Genomic DNA, 22,255 nt, shown 5'->3' with positions numbered 1-22,255 from the left:
ATTATAAGTTTTATGTTGTATAATGTATGTATGTGTGTCCTACAGGATCCCTTAAGCTCATGGAGTTAGGACAGTTAATTCTATCCACTACAGAGCCTAGTACAAAGCCAGAGATGTTCAAGCAACATAGCAGAAGTAGTATTTCTGACTTTCTATGAACAGTCCCCCTTTTCCCTGTCTACAAGAGATTCCTCCTGTGCATCTCAGTATAGGGAGATGATGCAACACCCCTTGAGTCCTAAGAAACTGGTGGAAAAGTTCAAATGTATCAGCCAGCTTTACCCTTTCATTGCACAGCCCTGCGACAGCAACTGTTAACATTTTACTAGGGACTAGAATGAAAAGATGAACACACTTTACAAGCCCATTACTACCATTCAGTCATCATACCAAAGGGTGGAGGGAGTGGCCGAGGTCCGAAAGGCCCACAGAGTTGAGGAGGTGGTCCATATCGGATGGGTGGCAGTAGAGGGCCTCCCACAGGGGAGCTCATGAGGGGTGTCCCTGGAAAGGGAGGGGGCCCTTTTGCAGCCATACTAACCTGCAAAGCAGAAGTAATGAAAGTTGTGAATTACCTGGATATAATAGATAAAAGCACCAACACCATAAGAGCTAAAACCCACTGAGCAGATGTCAGACACTTGTCCAAAGAGCCAACTAGTGCAACAGAACTCCACCCCTCCTCTCCATCCCCCTGAGAGCTCAGGCAGGTTAAGAGAATGTCAGAGGAAGGAACCCTTTCACCGTAATCATATTATTGCTTGTATGTGCAAACAGGAAGCAAGAGGACTGTCAAAGGATATTAACAGAGGCAATTCCCAACTGAAAAATTCACCATACCACACACACTATAACCTGTGTCTAGGGCAGCCCCTCCCTCTTATCACCACAAGAGCTCCTTTTTCCATATTAAGAACGGAAAGAACAATAAGGAAAAAAATCAATTTTCACACACATGTAATAAAAGCTACTATTCAGAGTACCTTCAATTTCCTTTCCTATGTTATAAGATGTCATCTTGTTTTAAACATGAGGGAAAAGCAGCACAGAAGAGTATTAGATATTTGCTGAAGGTCACACAGCATATAAAGAGGCTGAGTTAGAATTCACTACAGGGGGTCTGACTCCAAGCCTGCACTGGTCCTCCTCTGCCTCCCTTCTGTCAAAGGAAGCTCCACTCTTTCTGAAGTCTGCCACTCCAAAGGGGTCTTGGGTCTTCTCCAGGTTGCCCTGGGATAAAAAGAGCTCTCAAGCAATGTGTCCTAGAGTCCTGCCCTGGAAGTCGAAGGAGTTCCACACAGAGACAGTGCTATATTATACGAGTTCAGCAGGCACAGCTCTAACAGCCACCCTCATTCTCCAGCAACATCATCCTTTGTACTACAAAATACTAACCTGTACTTCCCTATGGGAAACTGGGTTGGAAATTCTCAATAATGAAAATATGTATCTTGATTTCAACACAGTAAAGCGCTCTGAGGTATAATCATAGGACTCACTAGCTGTCACAGCTATGCAAGTTGCAAGAGAAGACCCTTATGTGAACATAATTTAAGGCTGCTGCTGGGAAATGGCATAATGGGTAATTAAAGATTTCCACTATTCAGTATTTCACTTACAGCAATCAACCTCTGTTACCAATCTGTAATTTCAGATTATTCACAATACGGCACAGGGTTTGCCTAGTGTACTACTGGAGATATTCTTAAATAGCATACTTCCAAATATGATGAATTTATGTAATACATAATGAACTGATTTGCCTTAGAGCTCTCATCATTGAAGCACATACCGTATAGCGTTGGAGTGATGACTTTTTCACATTTTTTTAAGGTTATTTACAATAGATGCTCTAAAGAGATTAATCACTTAACCAAAACAGGAAAAAGGAGTAAAAACCAACCAACCAGACTTCAGCGACCCAGAAACACTTCAAGGTCATAAGGTCAGTATCGCCATGCAATTTTAAGCAAAGCAGATTAGCGTCATGCTCCTTGGAACTTTTCTAGAAATACACCAAGTAGAAAATGCAGTGTTGCTCTCAACCTCTAAGTACTTACTGATACTGGATGCTCAGCCAAAGAAGGAATGCTGGGAACTGAAGGGCCTTCAGGCTCTTGGGGAACAGTTTGCTTTTTCAAAAAATAAATGAGATGGTACATATAGACACATAAAAGGGAAATGGATAAGGCAAAGAGAGGATGTTGTAGAAAAAGTTACATGTGTCCGGAAATACCTAATAACAATTCAAAATGACCGCAGATTTTACCTTGCCCTCATCCATCACCTTAGAGGGCGAAGAGCTTCTGGAGCTGCTGTTCACTGTGGGAGCAGCGCCGGATTCTGGATCTGTGGGAAGCCAGAGAGCAGACTTAGGCTTGTTCTGACTTGTATACGCGCTCTGAGGACTACAAAGGCCTTCGCCCACTTCCTCCACAATCTGAGACTCTGTGAACACACTCAGGTCCCTTACCAGAGGCAGAGGGTTTCCCAGATGCCTCAGAGGCCCATCGAGGTCGAGGGAGAGGCCCATCCACTGATCCTTGAGAGAGAGGTAACAGAGCCCTTGCATGAATTTTTCAGAATAAACCAATTGTGGACAGGTCAGGGTTCAGTTCTACCTAAAGCAAAATTTTAAACGGATCTCCCAATACATATGAGGAGAAATCACTTACAGTTTATGCACAAACCTATAGAATTAAAACAAGACCTATGTGGGACTGAAAGACCTGCACGCTAATAGCACCAGCACAGTCAGGTAGTTCAGGCCGCCGGCAACTGTTTAGACCTTTCTGTCTATATGTAATCTGACTTCTGTATCTTAACAAGTATAAACACATTTATGATTAGAACTAGACTTAAATAGCATTTCATATTAAAGTAATGAGTAGTATATGTACACTGCATTAACTATAAAGTTTAAGGCTACTTTTATAATACTCAAGAGAGGAACTCAACAGAAATTTAAAGATAAAGGTTTATACTTCACAACAAAAACCTGAAAAGAAACAATAATCAATGATATTTTTATATACACTATATATAAATGTTTATATTTGTTTACATATATGTTCACATATAATAAATACAATAGTATCATAATAGTAAATAAACGCTTTTTGTTCTAAAGCAGATCTAAAGTAGACTATTTACTCACCAAGACTAATTAATCCTTCTCTATATTGGACAGACCCAAATTCTCAACTGTTGCTTACATTAGCAACAGAATTCTCAAAGAAGGAAAGAACTCTTGAAACAGTTTACCACAAGGTAACATGGCAATGCTCACCAAATTCACTTCGAGGCATCTCTCTTCGATTAAGCGTAGCAGACAGAGGTCTTGCGGGCGGGTCTGCCGTCAGCGGTGGGGAGCATTCTCCACCGCTCACAGGAGATGGGCCAAAAGAGCCATTCTGGCTCAGGGGACCTGCAGACAATGAGGAGGAGTTTGCATTTTAACTTTTTTTCTTTAGTACTTGGGATTATTTCTAGGGCATCATAAATTTACACACATGTTACAGAAATAAAAAGTAACTTAAAACACATTTTTCACCAAAATATAGACTGCTGCCATTTAAAAGTACTCCCTACCTCTCCGTGGAGGGTTTTGTGTGTTGGGTCTTCCTGGCATTGGTTTTACAATCACAGGTTCTTCTTGCATCATTGCCATCTTTTGGGTTAGTTCCAATAATCTTGAATATAAAGAAAGAATAGACTTAAATATGAAATAGAAAATTCCTTACTGGATATCATGGCACAGCCTTTAAAAACTCTTAAAACACCCTGAAAATATAAGTTTTAAAAACACATACTTATGTCTCAAGTTGGCAGCTTCTCTCTTCTCTTCAGCTATAGCTCTTTCTGCAGCACGAGCTTTGAGCTATTGGGAGGAAAAAAATCCAGAATAAGCTGTGATAGACCACATAAAATAAAGAAAAGAAAAAAAAAATCTTACCCAGTTATCGTGAGCTTTCTTCTCATGAGTAGCAATCTGAAAAAGACAACCCATCAAAAAATATGTTCAAGGATTCTGTATAATAGCTATTTTAATAATCTGTATCAGATAGCAAAGAATTCTGCCCTGTAGGGCAGTATAATTTACCTGGTTTTTAAATGAGCGCTCTGTTTTCTGTAGTTCATCCTCCATTTCTTCAATTCTCCGCCTAAGGGTTAAACTTCCTTTTATTATTTAAAGCGCAACTGCATAAAATTTTACACAATCTTACCATGTTCCCTTTAACAACTGTACCCTTTCAGACATTACCCATACATACAAAAACACATTTTTCCTGGTTATAGGAGCATATTGTGATTAAAACTAATACCACATAATTTCCTTCTTTATTATTTAAGAGCTGGAGATTCTGAATTGGTACATTATAATTTCCTTAACTGCTCTTCATATGTTCTCAAACAATCCTGCTATAAATCTTTCTCCAGAAAGCTGTATCTCCTTTTAATTATATCCATAGGAAATTTTCCAGAGCTATGACTACTATCATTTTAATGATTTTTAGATACATCATACAGCAAACTGCCTTCCAAAAAAGATTTCGCCAATATATAAAACCACTCAGAACTGCTGGCATGAACCAAGCTTCCTCAGTCTTGCTAGTATTGGGTGTAAGGAAATTTCTGTTAATTTAACATTTTTTCCTTTGTTAACTTAAAATTTATGTTTTCTCATGTTAATTAAATGTTTTGACCATTTATTTCTGCTTTGGTGCTATTTTTGTTCTACACAGTGTAAAACAGTTTTGTTTTGAAAAAATGCCTACAGTAGTTTCATCAGCCACTGACACCCTTCTCAGAATCTGAACTCACTTGTAAGTTTTCACTTCCTCTGCCGCCAAAACCGCCTTTTCATCTGCAGCTGACAGCCGCTGCTCTCTTTCTTGCCGCTCATACTCTTCTTGACTCAATTTCCTAAGATAAAATCAGTTGTCAAATGAAGGTGCTTCTCTTTTTTCCCAGCATTCTGTCTAAATGTCTCTAGGTTACTTTCCATCCTTTCCAAAACCTATTCATACAAAGTCATAGGAAGGAATTCAAACCTGCCACTTAGGGATAAAAATCACTCTGCCTGTTGGCAACACTTGCATTTTTTAACTTTTCACAATTCTCTACTCACTAATAAATGAAACAAACAAATGGAAAAAAATGCTGCATCCCATGGGCAAGTTTCTTGTGTTCGAGACAATGAGAGCTCATTTTACTTCAATATGGAGAGCCAGGGCTGATCAACCTAACACAATCAAGCTTACTAGGATAGAGCAGGGGATAATTACGGCTCTTATTTCTACCATGGAAAGGCCTGTAATTACTTCTCTTATTTCAATCTTGGAAGGACTATTTTTCAATCCAGACTGGCACCATGATAATTAGTCCTCAAAAGCCTTTTAGAAAGTCTTCCAATTGTGCAATTAACCATAGAACACTTCCACACTTCAGATGTGGAACTTCTACTGTGTATGTCAATGGAACTATGATTAGAGGAAAGAGGAAAATCTTAGAATTGGCAGTGCCTATTGGATAGAAAAAGAATCTAAACTATCCCATAATCAGAGTATCATCTACAGAAACTGGTTTTAACTTTCAAGTTCAAGATATTAATATACTATAACAGAAATTTTAATGGTAGCAACATGTGATAATGGTTTTAAAATGCTTTTTTTTACCTTTCTAGTACTTTGACTATAGTTCTGATTCAAAAGAAACTTGAAACTTAGTTTCTATGAATCAGAAGCATAATCAGAAAAAACACAGTAAAAACAGTAATCACAGAGAAAAAGAGATATATTCTTTTGTAACTGTCCATTCAATATTTCAGCAAGTGTCTTATGAAGGGCTAAAATATACTGGTTACCTAGTAAGATGCTAAAGATAACAATATGCGTGAAGTACTCTCCCTGTACTAACAGAGTGCACTGTTGAATGCAGTTTCGCAGCGCACTTAACCACAGAACAATCCTCTAACTCTGGCACAGGAAGAGATGTGAGAAAACTGGGTCTTGAAGAAAGATCACAGACAATTTTCCTTCCAGGAATTGAATGACTTAGTGTGAGAACATTAAAAACATTAGACAAATAGAACATTAGACAAAACATTAGACAAAAATATAAACAACATGCTTGAAGGCATCAAGCTAATACATGAGGTCACAATCCAATAAAAAAAGGAATCTCAGAATTACAAGTAAGCTTGCCATCTGAAGTTACTTTTCCCCTAGGCTGACCCATGCACTGAAGACAATGAAGAGATATGAGGAGGCTGAACAGAGTTCAACAGATTCCTGGGGGCACAGAAAACAAAGCAGAGCTAAGGGGTTCCAACAAGGGGCATCCTAGTAAAAGCCTTGGGTTATGTTGACACTAGAAAGAATTGTGTACTTGGAGTACCAAACAAACAATGCAGTGTCCTTTGAAGGAACTAAGTCATCTCTGATCTTTATTGCTGACTGGATTAAAGTAATGGCCACCTGCTAGAAACCAACTGTTTTTTTCCTTTAGGAAAATAACACCATCTTAGGCCTCCAATTCCTTCTACAGTGTGCACCACTCAATCAAAAATGCCTAGGCACCCCACAAGACACTGTGATTAAAATCTGAAAGACAACAGAAATGACTCATTGAGGATCCACATAATGGAATTATCACACAGGCTTGAAAATAACTGTGCCTTATATATTCAAGGAAGTAAAGATTACAAATTTCAGCAAAGGATTAGAAATATAAAACTAAAACACAGTAACTGATGTTAAGAACTCAATGAATGATTTTAGTAGCAGATTTGATAACTGAAGTGAGATGCCAGCACACTGGAAGATAGGTCAGAAAAAAACATACAGAATGAAGCAAATACAGATGACAATGTAGGAGACACAGGGGGAAGTAATTTTAAAAGATTTAAATGGAATCTCAGAGAAGAATGAGACAATTAATATGTGGATTAAAAACCCAAAAATTCAGCAGGTGTCAATGACCTCAAACAGCATAAATGCAAAACAGATTGGGGGTGGGGGGGTGGGGTGGAAGGAGAAGAGAACTGAAAACCAAAAACACCCATACCTAGGCAGCTCCTAATAAAACTGCTGAAAAACCAAAATAACAAAGACCACAAAGGCAAGGGAACAGGGAAAATGAGAGTGATACTAGATCCGTGAAGCAACTTTAAAACCAGGAAGAAACTGCTTATCTTTAAAGTGTTGGAATTAAGTGACTTCAAATATCCCAGAGCCAGCAGAAGATCCTGAAAAAAAGGAGTCAAAATAAAGATGTAGTCACACAAAGATAAACTGGCCACATCTGTCACTAAAGGATGTTCTTCAAGTAGAATGAAAGGGATTCCAAATGAGAGACACCGAAGGTGCAGGGGAGAAGGAAGAACTACCAGCAGACCTCAGAGATACTACAGGTTCAGTCCCAGACCACCACAATACAGCAAAGAAAGAAAGGGGCTTTTGGAACTGTTTTAGTCTCCCAATGCATATGGAAGTTCTGTTTACACCGTACTGTAAGTAGTGCAACAGCATCGTGTCTGAAAACCACATACAAGCCTTAACTACTGAACACTTTACTGCTAAAATACGTAACCATCATCTGAGCCTTTATGATCATTTTGTAATAGTAACATGAAAGATCACTGATCACAGATCACCACAGCAAATATAGTAATAATGAAAAAGTCTGAAATACTGTTAGAATTACCAAAATATGACACAGAGACATGAAGTAAGCAAATGCTGTTGAAAAAAATGGTACTGACAGACTTGCTTGACTCACGGTTGCCACAAACCTTCAATTTCTAAGAAATGTAGTATCTGCAAAGCACGATAAAGCAAAATGCAATAAATGAGGTATGCCTGTAAATTAAGTGACTACCGGCTGGAAAGCACTATAGTGGACAATAAAAACAACTTGTGGAGTTCAAATATACAAAGAATTAAAATGCAGGAGCATCTAAGTCAGGATGTCTATTAATTTAGTAAGTCCAGGATGCATGCTGTCGTCTTTAGAGTCATTACATGAAGACAATTAAAGCAACCAATAACTACCTAGCTTACACAGGGGAAAAGCAGAATTCTGAAAAATATTCAAACAACCTAAAAGACACAAAGAAGAAACAGAAAAAAGAACACAGAACAGGCCACCAAATACAAAGAAAATATCAATATGCAGATTTAAACCTTAACAGGTTTAAATACATTATAATTAAGAATGACATTATAAGGAAAAAGAAGAAATTACATTATAAGGGAAAAATGAGTACTCTGAGTAGTCACCTACTTCCGTCACAACTTACTCTAGAAAAGATTTTAAGGCACATAACCATTTGAACAGGCAGGAGATTGCCAGGTGGAAATAAAGTAAAAGGACATTTTTACTGCAGAAAGGCAGTATGTGTAATGACAAAGAAGCTCAGAGTGGCATGAAGAAACCGTGGTCAGGCTGCTAAGGCAGCATCAGGAGTCGCAGGAAACGCACCTGGAGAGGCCGCCCAGGATCACAGAGGGGCAGTGCCCTGTGCGCCTGCTGGAGAGTTCAAAATTGATCCTGAAGGAACAGAGCCTCCTTGACAGATTTTAAGCACGTGACAACATAAAAGGACTCATAGTTTGGGAAGTTTGTTCCAGCAGCTGTAGACTTTGGAAGAGGTATAAGAAAGAGAAACTGGAGACAGGTGACTAGTTAAGGTAAGGGGTGGCAGAAGAGATGATTCGAGTTTGAGCACACACAATGGCTTTGCGGATGGAGTGCAGTGTGTGCCCTGACATGTGACTGAGTGGATGCTGGAGAGTGCCGTATCGTACTGACTTTATGTATCATAAAGGCAACTGCCATTCAGGTAATTCAAATGACTACCAGTGTCAGAGAAGTGCTTTTTAAAAAATAATAATAACGAAATGAGAAATATTTGTCTAAAGCAAACAGTTACAACTGGACATGGAACAACATCCAAATAGGAAAGACAGAACGTCAAGGCTGTATATTGTCACCCTGCTTATTTAACTTATATGCAGAGTACATCATGAGAAATGCTGGGCTGGTTGAAGCACAAGCTGGAATCAAGATTGCCAGGAGAAATATCAATAACTTCAGATATGCAGATGACACCACCCTTATGGCAGAAAGTGAAGAGGAACTAAAAAGCCTCTTGATGAAAGTGAAAGTGGAGAGTGAAAAAGTTGGCTTAAAGCTCAACATTCAGAAAATGAAGATCATGGCATCTGGTCCCATCACTTCATGGCAAATAGATGGGGAAACAGTGGAAACAGTGTCAGACTTTATTTTTGGGGGCTCCAAAATCACTGCAGATGGTGATTGCAGCCATGAAATTAAAAAACGCTTACTCCTTGTAAGGCAAGTTATGACCAACCTAGACAGCATATTCGGAGAAGGCAATGGCACCCTACTCCAGTACTCTTGCCTGGAAAACCCCATGGATGGAGGAGCCTGGTGGGCTGCAGTCCGTGGGGTCACTAAGAGTTGGACACGACTGAGTGACTTCACTTTCACTTTTCACTTTCATGCATTGGAGAAGGAAATGGCAATCCACTCCAGTGTTCTTGCCTGGGGAATCCCAGGGACAGGGGAGCCTGGCGGGCTGCCATCTATGGGGTCGCACAGAGTCGGACACGACTGAAGTGACTTAGCAGCAGCAGACAGCATATTAAAAAGCAGAAATATTACTTTGCCAACAAAGGTCCGTCTAGTCAAAGCTATGGTTTTTCCAGTGGTCATGTATGGATGTGAGAGTTGGACTATAAGGAAAGCTGAGCACCAAAGAATTGATGCTTTTGAACTGTGGTGTTGAAGACTCTTGAGAGTCCCTTGGACTGCAAGGAGATCCAACCAGTCCATCCTAAAGGATATCAGTCCTGGGTGTTCATTGGGAGGACTGATGTTGAAGCTCAAACTCCAATACTTTGGCCACCTGATGCAAAGAGCTGACTCATTTGAAAAGACTCTGATGCTGGGAAAGATTGAGGGCTGGAGGAGAACGGGATGACAGAGGATGAGATAGTTGGATGGCATCACCGACTCGATGGACATGGGTTTGTGTGGGCTCCGGGAGTTGGTGACGGACAGGGAGGCCTGGCGTGCTGTGGTTCATGGGGTCGCAAAGAGTCGGACATGACTGAGAGACTGAACTGAACTGAAAAAGCAAACCAGGTACTTAGAGCTGGCCTGAATAAAACTTGGAAAATCTAAATTGATTTCTTGGTGAGCAAAGAATTAAGAGAAAAAGTCAGTGGTATGGTTTCAATGTTTAACAGCATCTGGCAATAGCAACCAAAGCATTTGGAAAAGATTAAATTTCCTTAGCAAAAGAAGCTTTCTCACAGACTGCTATAAACACCAAAGAGTGAACTACAGGAACAAACACAAATAGCAACTGCCACCAATAAGCTACTTGTATACAGAGTTCAGGTATTTTTGTGAAGAAAATTTTAAATGAACTACAAAAGTATATCTTTCAAAAGATACCTAACTCCTAATTTGAGATGTCTATTTCAAAAGATTAATACCTAAATACACCAAACAGGTATTTCTAAATTTAAAACTCCCAATAACCTTGCCATATTTACGTATTATATATGTATACTCTGAATATTTTACCGTATTAAGTTCAAAAACTTACAATATTGTCAGTAACTAAATATTCTTTTTAAAGTATAATGATTCTACCAAAAATCATGTCTTATAAATCCCTCAGGATTTTTAAAGGCTATAAGAACTAGAACAAATGTAAGACAAATAAGAAGGATGTAAGTGACAACAACAAAGAACACTGGAATGAGCGGTGGAGCTGCAGAAGGGTGCAGATTATCAAAGAAGCACTTTCAGAACAGCAACTGTTAGTACCAATAACTACCACCCTTCAGGTAAATTACAGGCAATAATTTCTGACAATTAGTCAAAATGGAAAAAAAATGCAAGTTATGGGAAACAGGGTAGAAAAGGAAGAAGCCTTTATCTATACTAAGTATAGATAGAAAATACAATAAACAATCTTTAAAAAAGACAAGATTATCTACAGTAGTACATGCATTTAGTTAGATGACAATATGGTTAACAATGAAGCACCATAATCTTACTTTTGTAGAGCCATCTCCTTCTGCTGATAGAGTTCATTTAGAATCTCTACTTTCTGCCTCAGTGTTTTGCATTCATCTTCCAGCACAGTTTTGGCAGACTGAAGTGAGCTGCGATCCTCTTCTAATTTCTTTATTTGGTCTACAGGGGATAAAATATCTTAGTTTTGTGTGTGTGCACAAGAAACGGAGAACTCGTTGACGGGGGCAGTATTAAAGGGGGTGAAAAATATGGAAAGAGGAAGTCATTCTTTATTTTTCCAACAGCAATTTTTTAAGAAGCAACCTACCTTCCAGGTTACACTTAGTGGACATGGAGGCTCTGAGTTTACACTGTAAAAGTTTCAGATCCTCTTCAACTACTGATATTGCAGTCTGTGTCTAAAAATTGCAGAAGAGAAAAATATTCTTAAAAGTAAGAATTCTTGATAGTAAATAGTCTTATATTTACTATTCTTAATAATAAATACTCTAATTCTCAATATTCTTACTAGTAAGAACATTACTATCACATGCACTTATAGTGCTGGTGCTTTAGTCACTTAGTCATGTCTGACTCCTGCGACCCCATGGACTGCAACCTGCCAGGTTCCCCTGTCTGTGGGATTTCTGAGGCAAGAATACTGGAGTGGGTTGCCATTTCTTTCTCCAGGGGATTACAGTACTCTATAAAAAGGATTATACCCGAGAAACGTCCATCATCTGCTTAATCTGATTTTTCACCTTCTCACTCCGGTCACCTAAAAAAAGAAAAAAAAAGGATTTCATTGCTCTTTCCTTCCTTACTGTTTAACTATATGTCCTTGATTTCCCCCAAACAATTACCATGTTCAAACATTCAAAGAAAAAACAAACTAACCAAAAGAACTGGATTAGGCTATTTGACTTCCAAGAGATTTGCAAAGTTAGATTGAAAAAATTAATGAATTCCCAGTCTGTACAGTAAAAACATCCATGCAGTTCTTGAGCAGGAAGGAATATGTGAAATATAGCTTTTCTTCTCTCTTGGACCCACCCGCTCCCAGTCAAATATCTTCTTTAGAAAGACTCCCTCCTCTCCTCTCCCCTGGAACCTGCTACCAGGTATAGTTTAAAACACTCCCAATTGGGCAACATTAACCCGGGATTCAGTGTCTAGAAATACCTCCTTCATCAGTAAACACTGTTGCCCTTTAGCTTCCACTCTCATTGCTTAGTTTACAGCTCCCTGCTGCGCAGTACTTTGAAAACTGGTTGCGGCCCTAAAACCACAGAGCTACAGATACAGTAGACATGAAGCTGAGAAACAAGTTTCTCCTACTGAAGAATGTTCAGGATGCAGAGCAGTGAGACAGGACTGATGCTGCTCTGGCGCCAGTGCACATACCCAGCTCTCAATGGAATGGGAAAGCCATGTCAGTGTTTACCACATGCCTAGCTGTACTACGACCCAGTAACCACCTCGGCCCAGTGCACAAAGCCCTGTAGCCCTCAGTGTTCACGAGAGATTGGCTCCGGACTTCCTTCCCCACACCTCCCCACAGGAAACCAAAACCTATGGATGCTCAAGTACTTTTATAAAATAGCGCAACCTTTGAACATAACCGACACAGACCCTCCCACATATTTCACCTCTAGGTTACTTATAATACCTTATACAATGTAAATGCTAAGTAAACAGGTGCTGGCATGAAGCAAACTGAAACTTTGCTTTTTGGAACTTTACGGAATTTTTCTCCTCCCAATATTTTCAAAACGCAGTTCGCTAAATCTGCAGATGCAAACCCACAGATTTGGAGGGCTGACTGTACAAATTCAGTGACAGGCATCTACAGCTGGAACCCTTAATAGGAAATTCAGTCTGCAGAAAAAAGCATTGGTGTACTTAAAGACAAGAAGGCACAAAGAGGTCCAACCTCCCAGAAACCAATCATACCTCCCACTTCTCCATTTGCTAATTCATCTGATTCACTTCCTCCTTTATTTTGATCCTCAGATTCAGATTCACAATCTAACCGATTCAACTGTGTGATGCAATTAGTCAAAGCCTAGAAAAGAAGCAATAGGATATTTATTAGAAACAGCCTCTCAATTTCAACTGCACAGATTTCATGAGAATTTATGAGAATTAAGCATGTATTCAAGAAAATGAACTCACATTAATATTATCATCTTTGTGAGTGAGAGCTACTTCTAGATCTTTCTGAGACTTCTCAAATGATCTGATTTGCTCACTGAGCTCAGCATGTGATTTACTCCAGTCTTTGATTTCTTGCTGCAACTGAAAAGTTAAAATACATGAATTTCCAAACATTATGTTTGCAGAGGAGGCAGCAGGACCACATGAACGAGACAGGGAAGCAGGGACCACATGAACGAAACAGAGAGAAACAGTGCTTCTCTCTGGCTTGTCACTATGAGCTATGGCTTTGGTAAAAGGAGAGGAGAGAGTGGCTCTAACACTCAGAACTGCAGTGAGAACCTAAGAGCTGTCGGGACATCGGTCTAGTGTACTGCATCCTGCAGAAAACTGCCACCAGTTCAAATAACTCACTTCCAGTAGGAACAGAAGGGCAATAGCTCACTGCCTACCAGGTCCAGACTCCACATCATGTAACCTTCTCTTGGTCAGAGAGGCAGTAACTCCTCAAAGGAGGGTAACAAATACCTAATTCTTTGGTCTAAACAAATCCCTCGCCCCCTTGAGGCTACTCAAGTTAGTAACTGGTTGGTGCTGGATGAGACAAAGACTAAACATTCTGATAGCTACAGGGAATTGCATAAAACAGAAGACCCAGAACAGATGGAGAATGTATACATGCACTCAATCTGGGGAGCACAGTTTATACTTTGCATACCTAAAAATAGAATTCTGCATACATACTTCATTTTCTTAAAAACATATCCAAGAAGTAATAATACTTGGTTTTCTAGTTTAATCTATGATGCTAACTTTCCTTTACCTGCTCTTTCTTCTTCTTAAGTCTAGCATTTTCTTCTTGAACCCGATGGCATTCAGACTTCACTTTCTCTTCACTAAGTTTAGCTTCATTAAGGGCAATTTGAACCTAATGCAAAACACTGCTATTAGTGCAGTAATTCCAATGAAAAACACACAAAAAAGTTACACTTTCCCAATTAATTCATATGGTTTTGGTTTTTTGCATTTCCTAGCATACATCAATGTTTGCTCCTCAAAATACTAAGATATCATATTACTATCTTGCAGGAATTGTAGAACATTACCTCTGAAAATTCTGAGGCATTCACTGAGATAACATCCTTTAACTTCTCTATAGATTTCTTATTTTCTGATATCTGCAATGGGGAAAAAAGGGCACAAAAATGTTTTAGGACTGCAGTAGAAACACTGGGATATATGATAAAAGGAAGAAACATTAACAAAACACATCCCAGTGCTATCCCCTAGGTACTGAGTAAAAGCAAACGATCCAATTTTGGCCTATGAGAAAAGTCAAGAATGTAGAAACATGAGGAAAGAAAATACTGAAGATATAAACGTTTCATACCATTCACAACTTTCCTAGTTATGACATAATGTGGTACATGATGGGATTAAAAAAGTCAAAGCAAAGAAAATGAAAAAAAAAAATCGATTAGACCAGTTCAAATCAATGAATTTTCCTAGTGGTCAAGAAAAAAAATCCCAAAGTCACTTAAAACTTCTCTTGCTAAACTAAAAATGACTGCACTTGAGGGAGAAGAGCCAAATCTCAGAAACAGAATTCTAAAATTTACAAAGATACTCTGCCTTGTCACGGAGATGGAGCCTAACTCTTCATGCTTTAACTGTGGGTTGTGCACAGTAACCTTCTTCCAAAGAGTATACTATGCAAAGGATGGCGAAAGGGTTAATTTCATAGCAGAGAAACCTGTCAAATACTACCTCAGTCAGGTGATTAAGCTTAACTGGGTGTGCAATATATGGGAACATTCTCTATTATTTTTGCATTTTGTATGTAATTCGAAAAATGTTCAAGTATTTAAAGTTTATTTTTAGAAACAAAACATGCAAAAATAAAACAAGGTACTAAGACCACACAAAGGGGCAACTATTTCTTCGTTGCTCTCCATGTTTCAAAGGGCAGGGCCAAGCAACGTGAAAATTACCCAGGGCAGAGGACAAAAAATGTTTTCTAGGCCCATAAAAATAGTAACTTGGGAAAATCCCACAAAAACGCACAAAAGTAGGTTCCACTTCCCTGACTTTCAATATGACTCTAGTTACAGCACAGGAAAATGCAGAGTTCATCTCACCCAACCTACAAAATAGTTCAAAAGCCAAATTATAGCAACACTTAACAGCAAAACTCTTACCAAGTCCTGATTCTTGGCATTCTGTTCTCTCTCAGACTCTAACATAGCGCGTAAACTTTTAGCTGTGTCTCCCAGAATTTCATTAGTTTCTTCAAGACTCTTGATTTTATCCTACCAAAAAATGGATTAAAAACAACCATTCATTATTTTTCTTTAGTTTTTAGAATGTAATCTCAAAAAGAAGAAATTTTTACCTTAAATTTAATTGCTTCATCAGAAAGAATCATGTTTTGTTTCTTGGTTTCTTGAACATGTTTCTTTGATTCCTTGATCTATATAAAATAAAGCATTCAAACTTTAGAAACATAAATTACAGAGCTATCAAAACTTATCTCCAAATAGGAGATCGCTGAGAAGAAAGCAGTAAGACATGTATGATGACTGCTTCATATTTGAAGGGTTTGTAGGAGATAATGAAACTTAAAAATATGATTTAAGAACACTGTAATAACTGAACTATAAGACAGGAGGAAATAACTCAAGACAGAACCACGCGGGGGAGAGGAAATGAAAGAATAATACCTTCTGCTCATAACTTGACAATTTTTGTACAAGTTCTGCGTTTTCTTTCATGATATTCTTCAACTTCTCAGAAATTTGCTGTTCAGTGACTAAAAAGGGTGGGAAATCCATAAAATTATCATGATCACTAAAAACTGAATTACCCAATGTATTAGCAGCAAAGACGTGTTATCTGGCACTTTGAGGTAAATGAACTTAGCAGAACTATTATGCTTTTAAAAAGAAATCTGTGTTTAATAGCAATAAGGGTATAAACATATTACTAAAATTTAAGAAAAATATAATAATAACCCTTATTTCAATGAGATTCCACTTCAAATTTATTTCAAAGATAAGAAACATAGTAAAATGTTTTAGCTCAGTATCTTTCCCCTTCGTGGACATCTTTCTTCTCAGAAAATATGATCACTTCAAATATATTTCATTTGAAAATAGAAACAGAAAATGCAAGCATACTGACATAGCTCTATTCCTCAAATTATCTACTTAAATATTTACTGTATTGAATTAATCATTAGCACAGGAACATGTTCACAGGTAATAAATTGCATTACATCAACATCCAAAGTCAGTCTGCTCAAACTGAATCTTCTCCCTACACTCAATTTGTTCCACCTCATCTCCTCTCACCTACTAGCGTCACCATCTACTCTGTCATCTAAGCATACAACCCAGGATTAGTAAAATATTCAGGAATTAATCAGAGATCAGATGTCACCATTTCTACTTTCAGCTTACATAAAACTCAGATCAAATATCAACACTGAGGGTACAGCACAAAAACAAAATAAGCCTGAATATTTACCTTGATATACTCTACTCTTTACCTAAAAGAGAAAAAAATAAGCTTGATGTCAAGACATCTTACTAATAGAATTATTATAGTTCTTAACACAACAGTCAAATCATAACCAAATGAAAATTTAACAATGATTTGATTAAGCATAAGGATCCACAGGATTAAAAAATAGGAAAAGGCTAAAACATTTCAAATGTAATCGGTAGTGATATTTCATAACAGTTCCTGATGGATAAATGCACTAAGGTAAATACCTTATTTTTGCAATGAAAGACACATCCATGTATTCTTTAAATGAGCACCAATCTTAGTAAATGAGCACTTAAGTTCCATAATGGAAAGGGATTATGAGATATCTGAAAACTGCTAAGAGAGCAGATCTTAAAAGTTCCCATCCTAAGCAGGGAAAAAATCTTGTAACTATGTATTGGTGATGGACTGTCAACTAGACTTTTGGCAATCATTTTGCAATATATACAAACATCAAATCATTATTTTACACACTTGAAACTAGTATATTACTTGTCTGTTATACCTCAATTTAAAAAAAGTGAAAAAGGAGTAACATTTTCCTGTTAAATACACTAATGCTTCATTTACCCAAAACCATTTATTTGACAGCCCCAAATAGCCAGAATGAGATCTAGAAACAAAGATAGCTGAAAAAGACTTTGAGGAAACAAATTAAAGGCATAATCAGGGAACTAAGATATGCTTCTTCCACCAGAAAACATCTTAGAAATCCTAATCAAAGTTGGCTACTGGGTGAATTTAGAAATCAAATACATTAGACCATCTGATTTTCCCAACTTCCTAAAAATTGAGGTCATAAATCTAAAAGGGAAAAGACTGCAGAGGGAAAAGTCAGACAAGACTTAGCAACTAAACAACAACAAAAGGAAAATACACAAGCAACAAGAGAAATAACAGCCAGTATCTTCTAAATCATCCCCTAGGGTCAGCACTGAATTACAGAATAAAATCCAAGCAGTACTCAATTTTTTAAAAAAGTATACTGAATGTCTCTGTAACCTACTCCCTTTGTCAAACGTCATAAATGGTGATGAGATGCTCAGATCAGTCCACAAATCATCCACGATATCTCAGTATTATTATAGTATCTAACACCATTTTAATGATGCTCTCTACAAGAAACTCGGAGAAGGCAATGGCACCCCACTCCAGTACTCTTGCCTGGAAAATCCCATGGACAGAGGAGCCTAGTGGGCTGCTGTCTATGGGGTCGCACAGAGTCGGACATGACTGAGCGACCTCATTTTCACTTTTCACTTTAATGCATTGGAGAAGGAAATGGCAACCCACTCCAGTGTTCTTGCCTGGAGAATCCCAGGGACGGGGGAGCCTGGTGGACTGCCTTCTACGGGGTCGCACAGAGTCGGACACGACTGAAGTGACTTAGCAGCAGCAGCTACAAGAAACTACATTCAGTTTCAACATAGAAATTAATGACAATTTCTCTAATGTCACAGCCTTGTTAATGAGAAAGTAAGCTTCCTTTATCCTCCTCTCACCCAAATCAATAGGTAGGAGAAAGCAGGAAGAAGCAAGAAACAGGCAACGAGAGTATGGAACGAGATCACAAATGTTGAGACTGTGGGGCAGCAGTTAGCACATAAAGCCTACACAACCTTGCATCAGAGGTTTTGAGATGGGAGAATCAAGACTAGAAAATAGAAAATGCTTTTGCTGTCTGTTCTCGCTCTTTTTTCCTTGTAGCTGAAGAAAAGCCCCATGAGATTTAAGGGGTCTTCACAACAATCCAGGCAAAAGACCTTTGTTTTAAAATCATTTTACAATCACTTGTGCAAGGAGAGAAAGCTTATTAACAGTGATATGTCTGAGAGAATTAGGAAACCAGAAGACTCAATTTTAGAAAGATATGCATGCATCAAATGCTTCTGGCCACTTTAACTGCTAAGCTTCAACTGAAACCTTTTCATCTGCAAAGGTCATTTATACAGAATGACTTTTCCCCCAATTACATTAGATGACCATGAAACAGAATCGTTAAGTATGTATCTGTACGAGAATACATACACCTATAAGCATGAAAGACAAATTACACACAGAAAAGGACTCTAAGGAATAAAAATTTTAATGGTGTCTTTGCACACTACGTAATCTGTATTTCCAAATAAAAAGATGTTTTCTGAACACAACAGCATATGATCAAATTAGAAAATATGTGAAACATACATGTAAGGAAAAAGACTGAAAAATTATTTTTGATATATATTTTTACCATTTGCAGCATTTCTTCTGTGCATATATACCTTTTTACATAATAAACAGTTTATCTACACTATAAAGTCTTGGTTGTGGCTTTCTTCCACTTAACATTGAATTGTGAGCATTTTCTGTGCCCCAGTGTCTTTGAAATACATAAATTTTAAGAGCTGCCTAATATCTCATTATATGGATGTACGATAATTTAATAACCTGCCCCCACAACAGATCATTTAGGTTCTGTCAAGTTTCCACTCTAATTAATATGGTTCCATTTTTAACACCCCGTATATATTTTATGACTGGTTATTTCTTTAGGATAGATTACTTGACATGGTATTATACTATACAAAAGGACATGAACATTTTTAAGGCTTCTGATTTATAAACTAAAGTTTCCCCACTGAGATTATACACATGTCATCTTGTTCACCTAAGTCTTTACCAACAAAGATTACACTGAATTATTTTATAATGTTAGCTTGGATTATAAGCATTCATTTGAGTTCAAGTCAGTAATTAAAAGCAAAAGGGCCAGTGATATTCCTGTTTTAATGAGTCTAAAGGTATAAATTAATTTACTCACAGCAAGGACAGTTCTCCAGAAGAAAACGGCAAATGAAACAATTCCTAAGGAGGCAGTGATAAGTACAGGCTTCCATGGCAGTCCATAAAAATCAGGCCCAGGCTGGACATCATCAGGCAATGTAGCAAGGAGCTGGAAGAGAAACATTAGAAATAGTGGGAAACCTGAAAGGAATTTACAATAAAGCATCACAAAGAATCATCCACAGAAATCTAATTCTATCTCCATTAGACAGAGATCCCCTGAACATTCTTCAGTATTTCCACTGCTTAAATAAAAAGAAGATATTGGCAGCCTCTTCTTTTCTGTTTGTTTGAAGTCTTTTTAAACATTATAAATCTCAATCTCTTGATGTGGCGCATATATTTCCATTTCGCAACAGTCTCCAAAACACCATTTTGCCCAACACACGGCTAGAATCCCTCTGGATCACCCTTTTTCTCTTAGTTGATTTGTATGATTTGAGAAGCCACATTAAAAAAAAAACAACGAAACATTACTATAGAAGTTTTTTACGGGTGCTAATAAAACAAGAGTGATAATGAACACCACAAACAATTAGCTTTTCCTCTGAGATCTTAAGTCTTAACTGTCTTCTACTTACATAAAGACAAACACTGAGAAACCTCAAACAGTTCCTGATAACTGGTCTAGATAGACCGCTCTGAATTTTAACTGGTTCCTAGAAACTCTGTTTCATTACAAACAGGGCATTACACTCCTCTCCGCTTCTATTTTCTGTTGTACTGACCCCATCCCCCAACGGTGTCATGGGTCAAGTGAAAAGGACCCGCAGGGACGTGATGCTCGCTTATTTTGACCACGACTGTACAATGGCAACCCACTCCAGTACTTTTGCCTGGAAAATCCCATGGACGGAGGAGCCTGGTAGGCTGCAGTCCATGGGGTCGCGAAGAGTCGGACACGACTGAGCGACTTCACTTTCACTTTTCACTTTCATGCACTGGAGAAGTAAATGGCAACCCACTCCAGTGTTGTTGCCTGGAGAATCCCAGGGACGGGGAAGCCTGGTGGGCTGCCGTCTATGGGGTCGCATAGAGTCGGACACGACTGAAGTGACTTAGCAGCAGCAGCAGTACAGTCGAAAGCAACACACTCCCTGCCACATCATAAGTACTCAATTTTAAAAAATGAAAACGCCACAAAACCTTCTTAAATACATTCCCACTATCTCCTTAAACAGCACCGGAACGTCCTGCCCGCCCCCGGCTGACACACTATTTCTCCTCCGCCCGGTCAGGGCACCCACTCCGCTCAGAACTCGTCCACCCGCCTGCCAGAGCTGGGGGAGAGGGCCGTCACCTCCAGGAGCCTGGCTATGAGTGCTGCGTAGAGCCCCGATAGGGGTCCCAGAAGCTCCGGGTCCCCCGAGGAAGAGGTAACAGAAGGCACAGTGGCAGGTACTGAGTCCATCGTGACGGGACAGCGGAGCGCGAACGACGCTTCCCGGTGGGACAGCACCAAAACCCTATCACCGCTTCCTTCTTCGGAAAAGACCCGGCTCAGGGGGCGGAAACTCGGACTGAACTTCGCCTTCCTCGGCCGCTGGCACTTTTGCCCCGCGCCTCCTGGAAAACACGTCATAATACACGGCCCCTGGCGGAAGTACCGATGCCTACGGGGGCCGGGCCTGCAGGGGGCGGGGCCACGGCGGAAGAAACCACCGGTCGAGCGGGGCGGGATGAAAAGTAAAGACACCGAGTAACAGGACGGGGAGACGGAACGGCTCAGCAACTGGGAGAGAAAGCGCGATTCCCTCGGCCCGGGAGTTTCGAGGACAATCAGCTGAGGCTGGGGGAAAGGAGAAAGGTGGCCCATTCACGCCTGCCCAGAACTGGACCCTTTTATCTCCAGGTGCTGAGACGCCAGCCGCTCCCGGTCCCTCTGACGGACCACCCTCTGCCTCGGCCGCGACGTAGGGCCAGGTTCCTTCCCGGCCCTCTGCGGTCTCCGGCTCACTTTTTCCCTTTCAGGCTTCCTAATGTTCGTAACGCGCCCACGTTCTCGCTGATGCCCCTCTAAGAAATATAATTCTAGGGAATCTTGTCATTACACTTATGCCAGCGGGGTCAGTTCTGAGTCCCACTTTTTACCGTTTTAGGATTTGTGGAAAAGGACAAGCAACAGTCTGGAAATCGCGTTCTAAGGGTGGAAGATAATAAAAATATTTAACCCTGAGGGGTGGAGGGGCTGACGTTTTTAGATGTTTAAAGATATGTATGTTTATGGGTTGAATATAAAGTCAATTCAGAAGAACAATTAAGCAGGGAAAGCTAGAAATAGAAGCGGGGGTAGTGGGCAAAGCATGCTCCATAATTTAAAAAGTATGGTACTGGCCCAAGAATACATACAGACAGACCATGGAACAGGACAGATTTTCTAGAAATAGACCGAACTACATTGGCAATTTTTAGTACAGTAAGATTCAGCTGTGAGAAAAACAGACTTTTTAACAAGTGGCATTGACATACCTAGATAACCAAGTAGAAAATAATAAAAATGGGATTTTTTTTTTTTTTCTCACTGTCCACAAGGATAAATTCCAGCTAGGTCAGAAACCTGAATGTAAAAATGAGAACAAGTAAGTACAAGAAAAAACACGGATGAATTTCTTGATTAGTCAGTTCAGTTCAGTCACTCAGTCCTATCCGACTGCAACCCCATGGA

General features: G+C 39.2%; 1 protein-coding gene across 5 annotated transcripts in view; it reads right to left on the bottom strand.

Annotated features, from left to right (window-relative positions):
• The window catches only part of MIA3 (MIA SH3 domain ER export factor 3), a 59,783-nt gene that overhangs the window by 2,703 nt on the left and 34,825 nt on the right, over positions 1-22,255 (bottom strand). Inside the window, exons 1-23 of one of the 5 annotated variants that reach the window (XM_027564504.1) lie at positions 20,891-21,151; positions 19,568-19,699; positions 16,741-16,762; positions 15,936-16,024; positions 15,608-15,685; positions 15,414-15,524; positions 14,322-14,393; positions 14,039-14,143; positions 13,234-13,356; positions 13,012-13,123; positions 11,781-11,836; positions 11,387-11,477; positions 11,100-11,238; positions 4,825-4,926; positions 4,103-4,163; positions 3,956-3,991; positions 3,813-3,880; positions 3,592-3,692; positions 3,290-3,427; positions 2,474-2,542; positions 2,270-2,349; positions 2,061-2,132; positions 391-541 (exon numbers count right to left, since the gene is read on the bottom strand). In XM_027564504.1, coding sequence (XP_027420305.1) covers positions 391-541; positions 2,061-2,132; positions 2,270-2,349; positions 2,474-2,542; positions 3,290-3,427; positions 3,592-3,692; positions 3,813-3,880; positions 3,956-3,991; positions 4,103-4,163; positions 4,825-4,926; positions 11,100-11,238; positions 11,387-11,477; positions 11,781-11,836; positions 13,012-13,123; positions 13,234-13,356; positions 14,039-14,143; positions 14,322-14,393; positions 15,414-15,524; positions 15,608-15,685; positions 15,936-16,024; positions 16,741-16,762; positions 19,568-19,699; positions 20,891-21,001 — 2,119 coding nt within the window. In that variant the 5' untranslated portion in view covers positions 21,002-21,151. Of the gene's footprint in view, positions 1-390; positions 542-2,060; positions 2,133-2,269; positions 2,350-2,473; positions 2,543-3,289; positions 3,428-3,591; positions 3,693-3,812; positions 3,881-3,955; positions 3,992-4,102; positions 4,164-4,824; positions 4,927-11,099; positions 11,239-11,386; positions 11,478-11,780; positions 11,837-13,011; positions 13,124-13,233; positions 13,357-14,038; positions 14,144-14,321; positions 14,394-15,413; positions 15,525-15,607; positions 15,686-15,935; positions 16,025-16,740; positions 16,763-19,567; positions 19,700-20,890; positions 21,152-22,255 lie in introns of those variants that run through there. The other 4 variants (XM_027564501.1, XM_027564506.1, XM_027564503.1 and 1 more) reach the window with 4 other exon arrangements.

This window comes from Bos indicus x Bos taurus, chromosome 16 (assembly GCF_003369695.1).
Source record: "Bos indicus x Bos taurus breed Angus x Brahman F1 hybrid chromosome 16, Bos_hybrid_MaternalHap_v2.0, whole genome shotgun sequence".
In the NCBI taxonomy this organism is placed as follows: domain Eukaryota; kingdom Metazoa; phylum Chordata; class Mammalia; order Artiodactyla; family Bovidae; genus Bos; species Bos indicus x Bos taurus.
The sequence above is the reverse complement of the archived record's forward strand: the minus strand, read 5'-3'. Positions and strand labels throughout refer to the sequence as shown.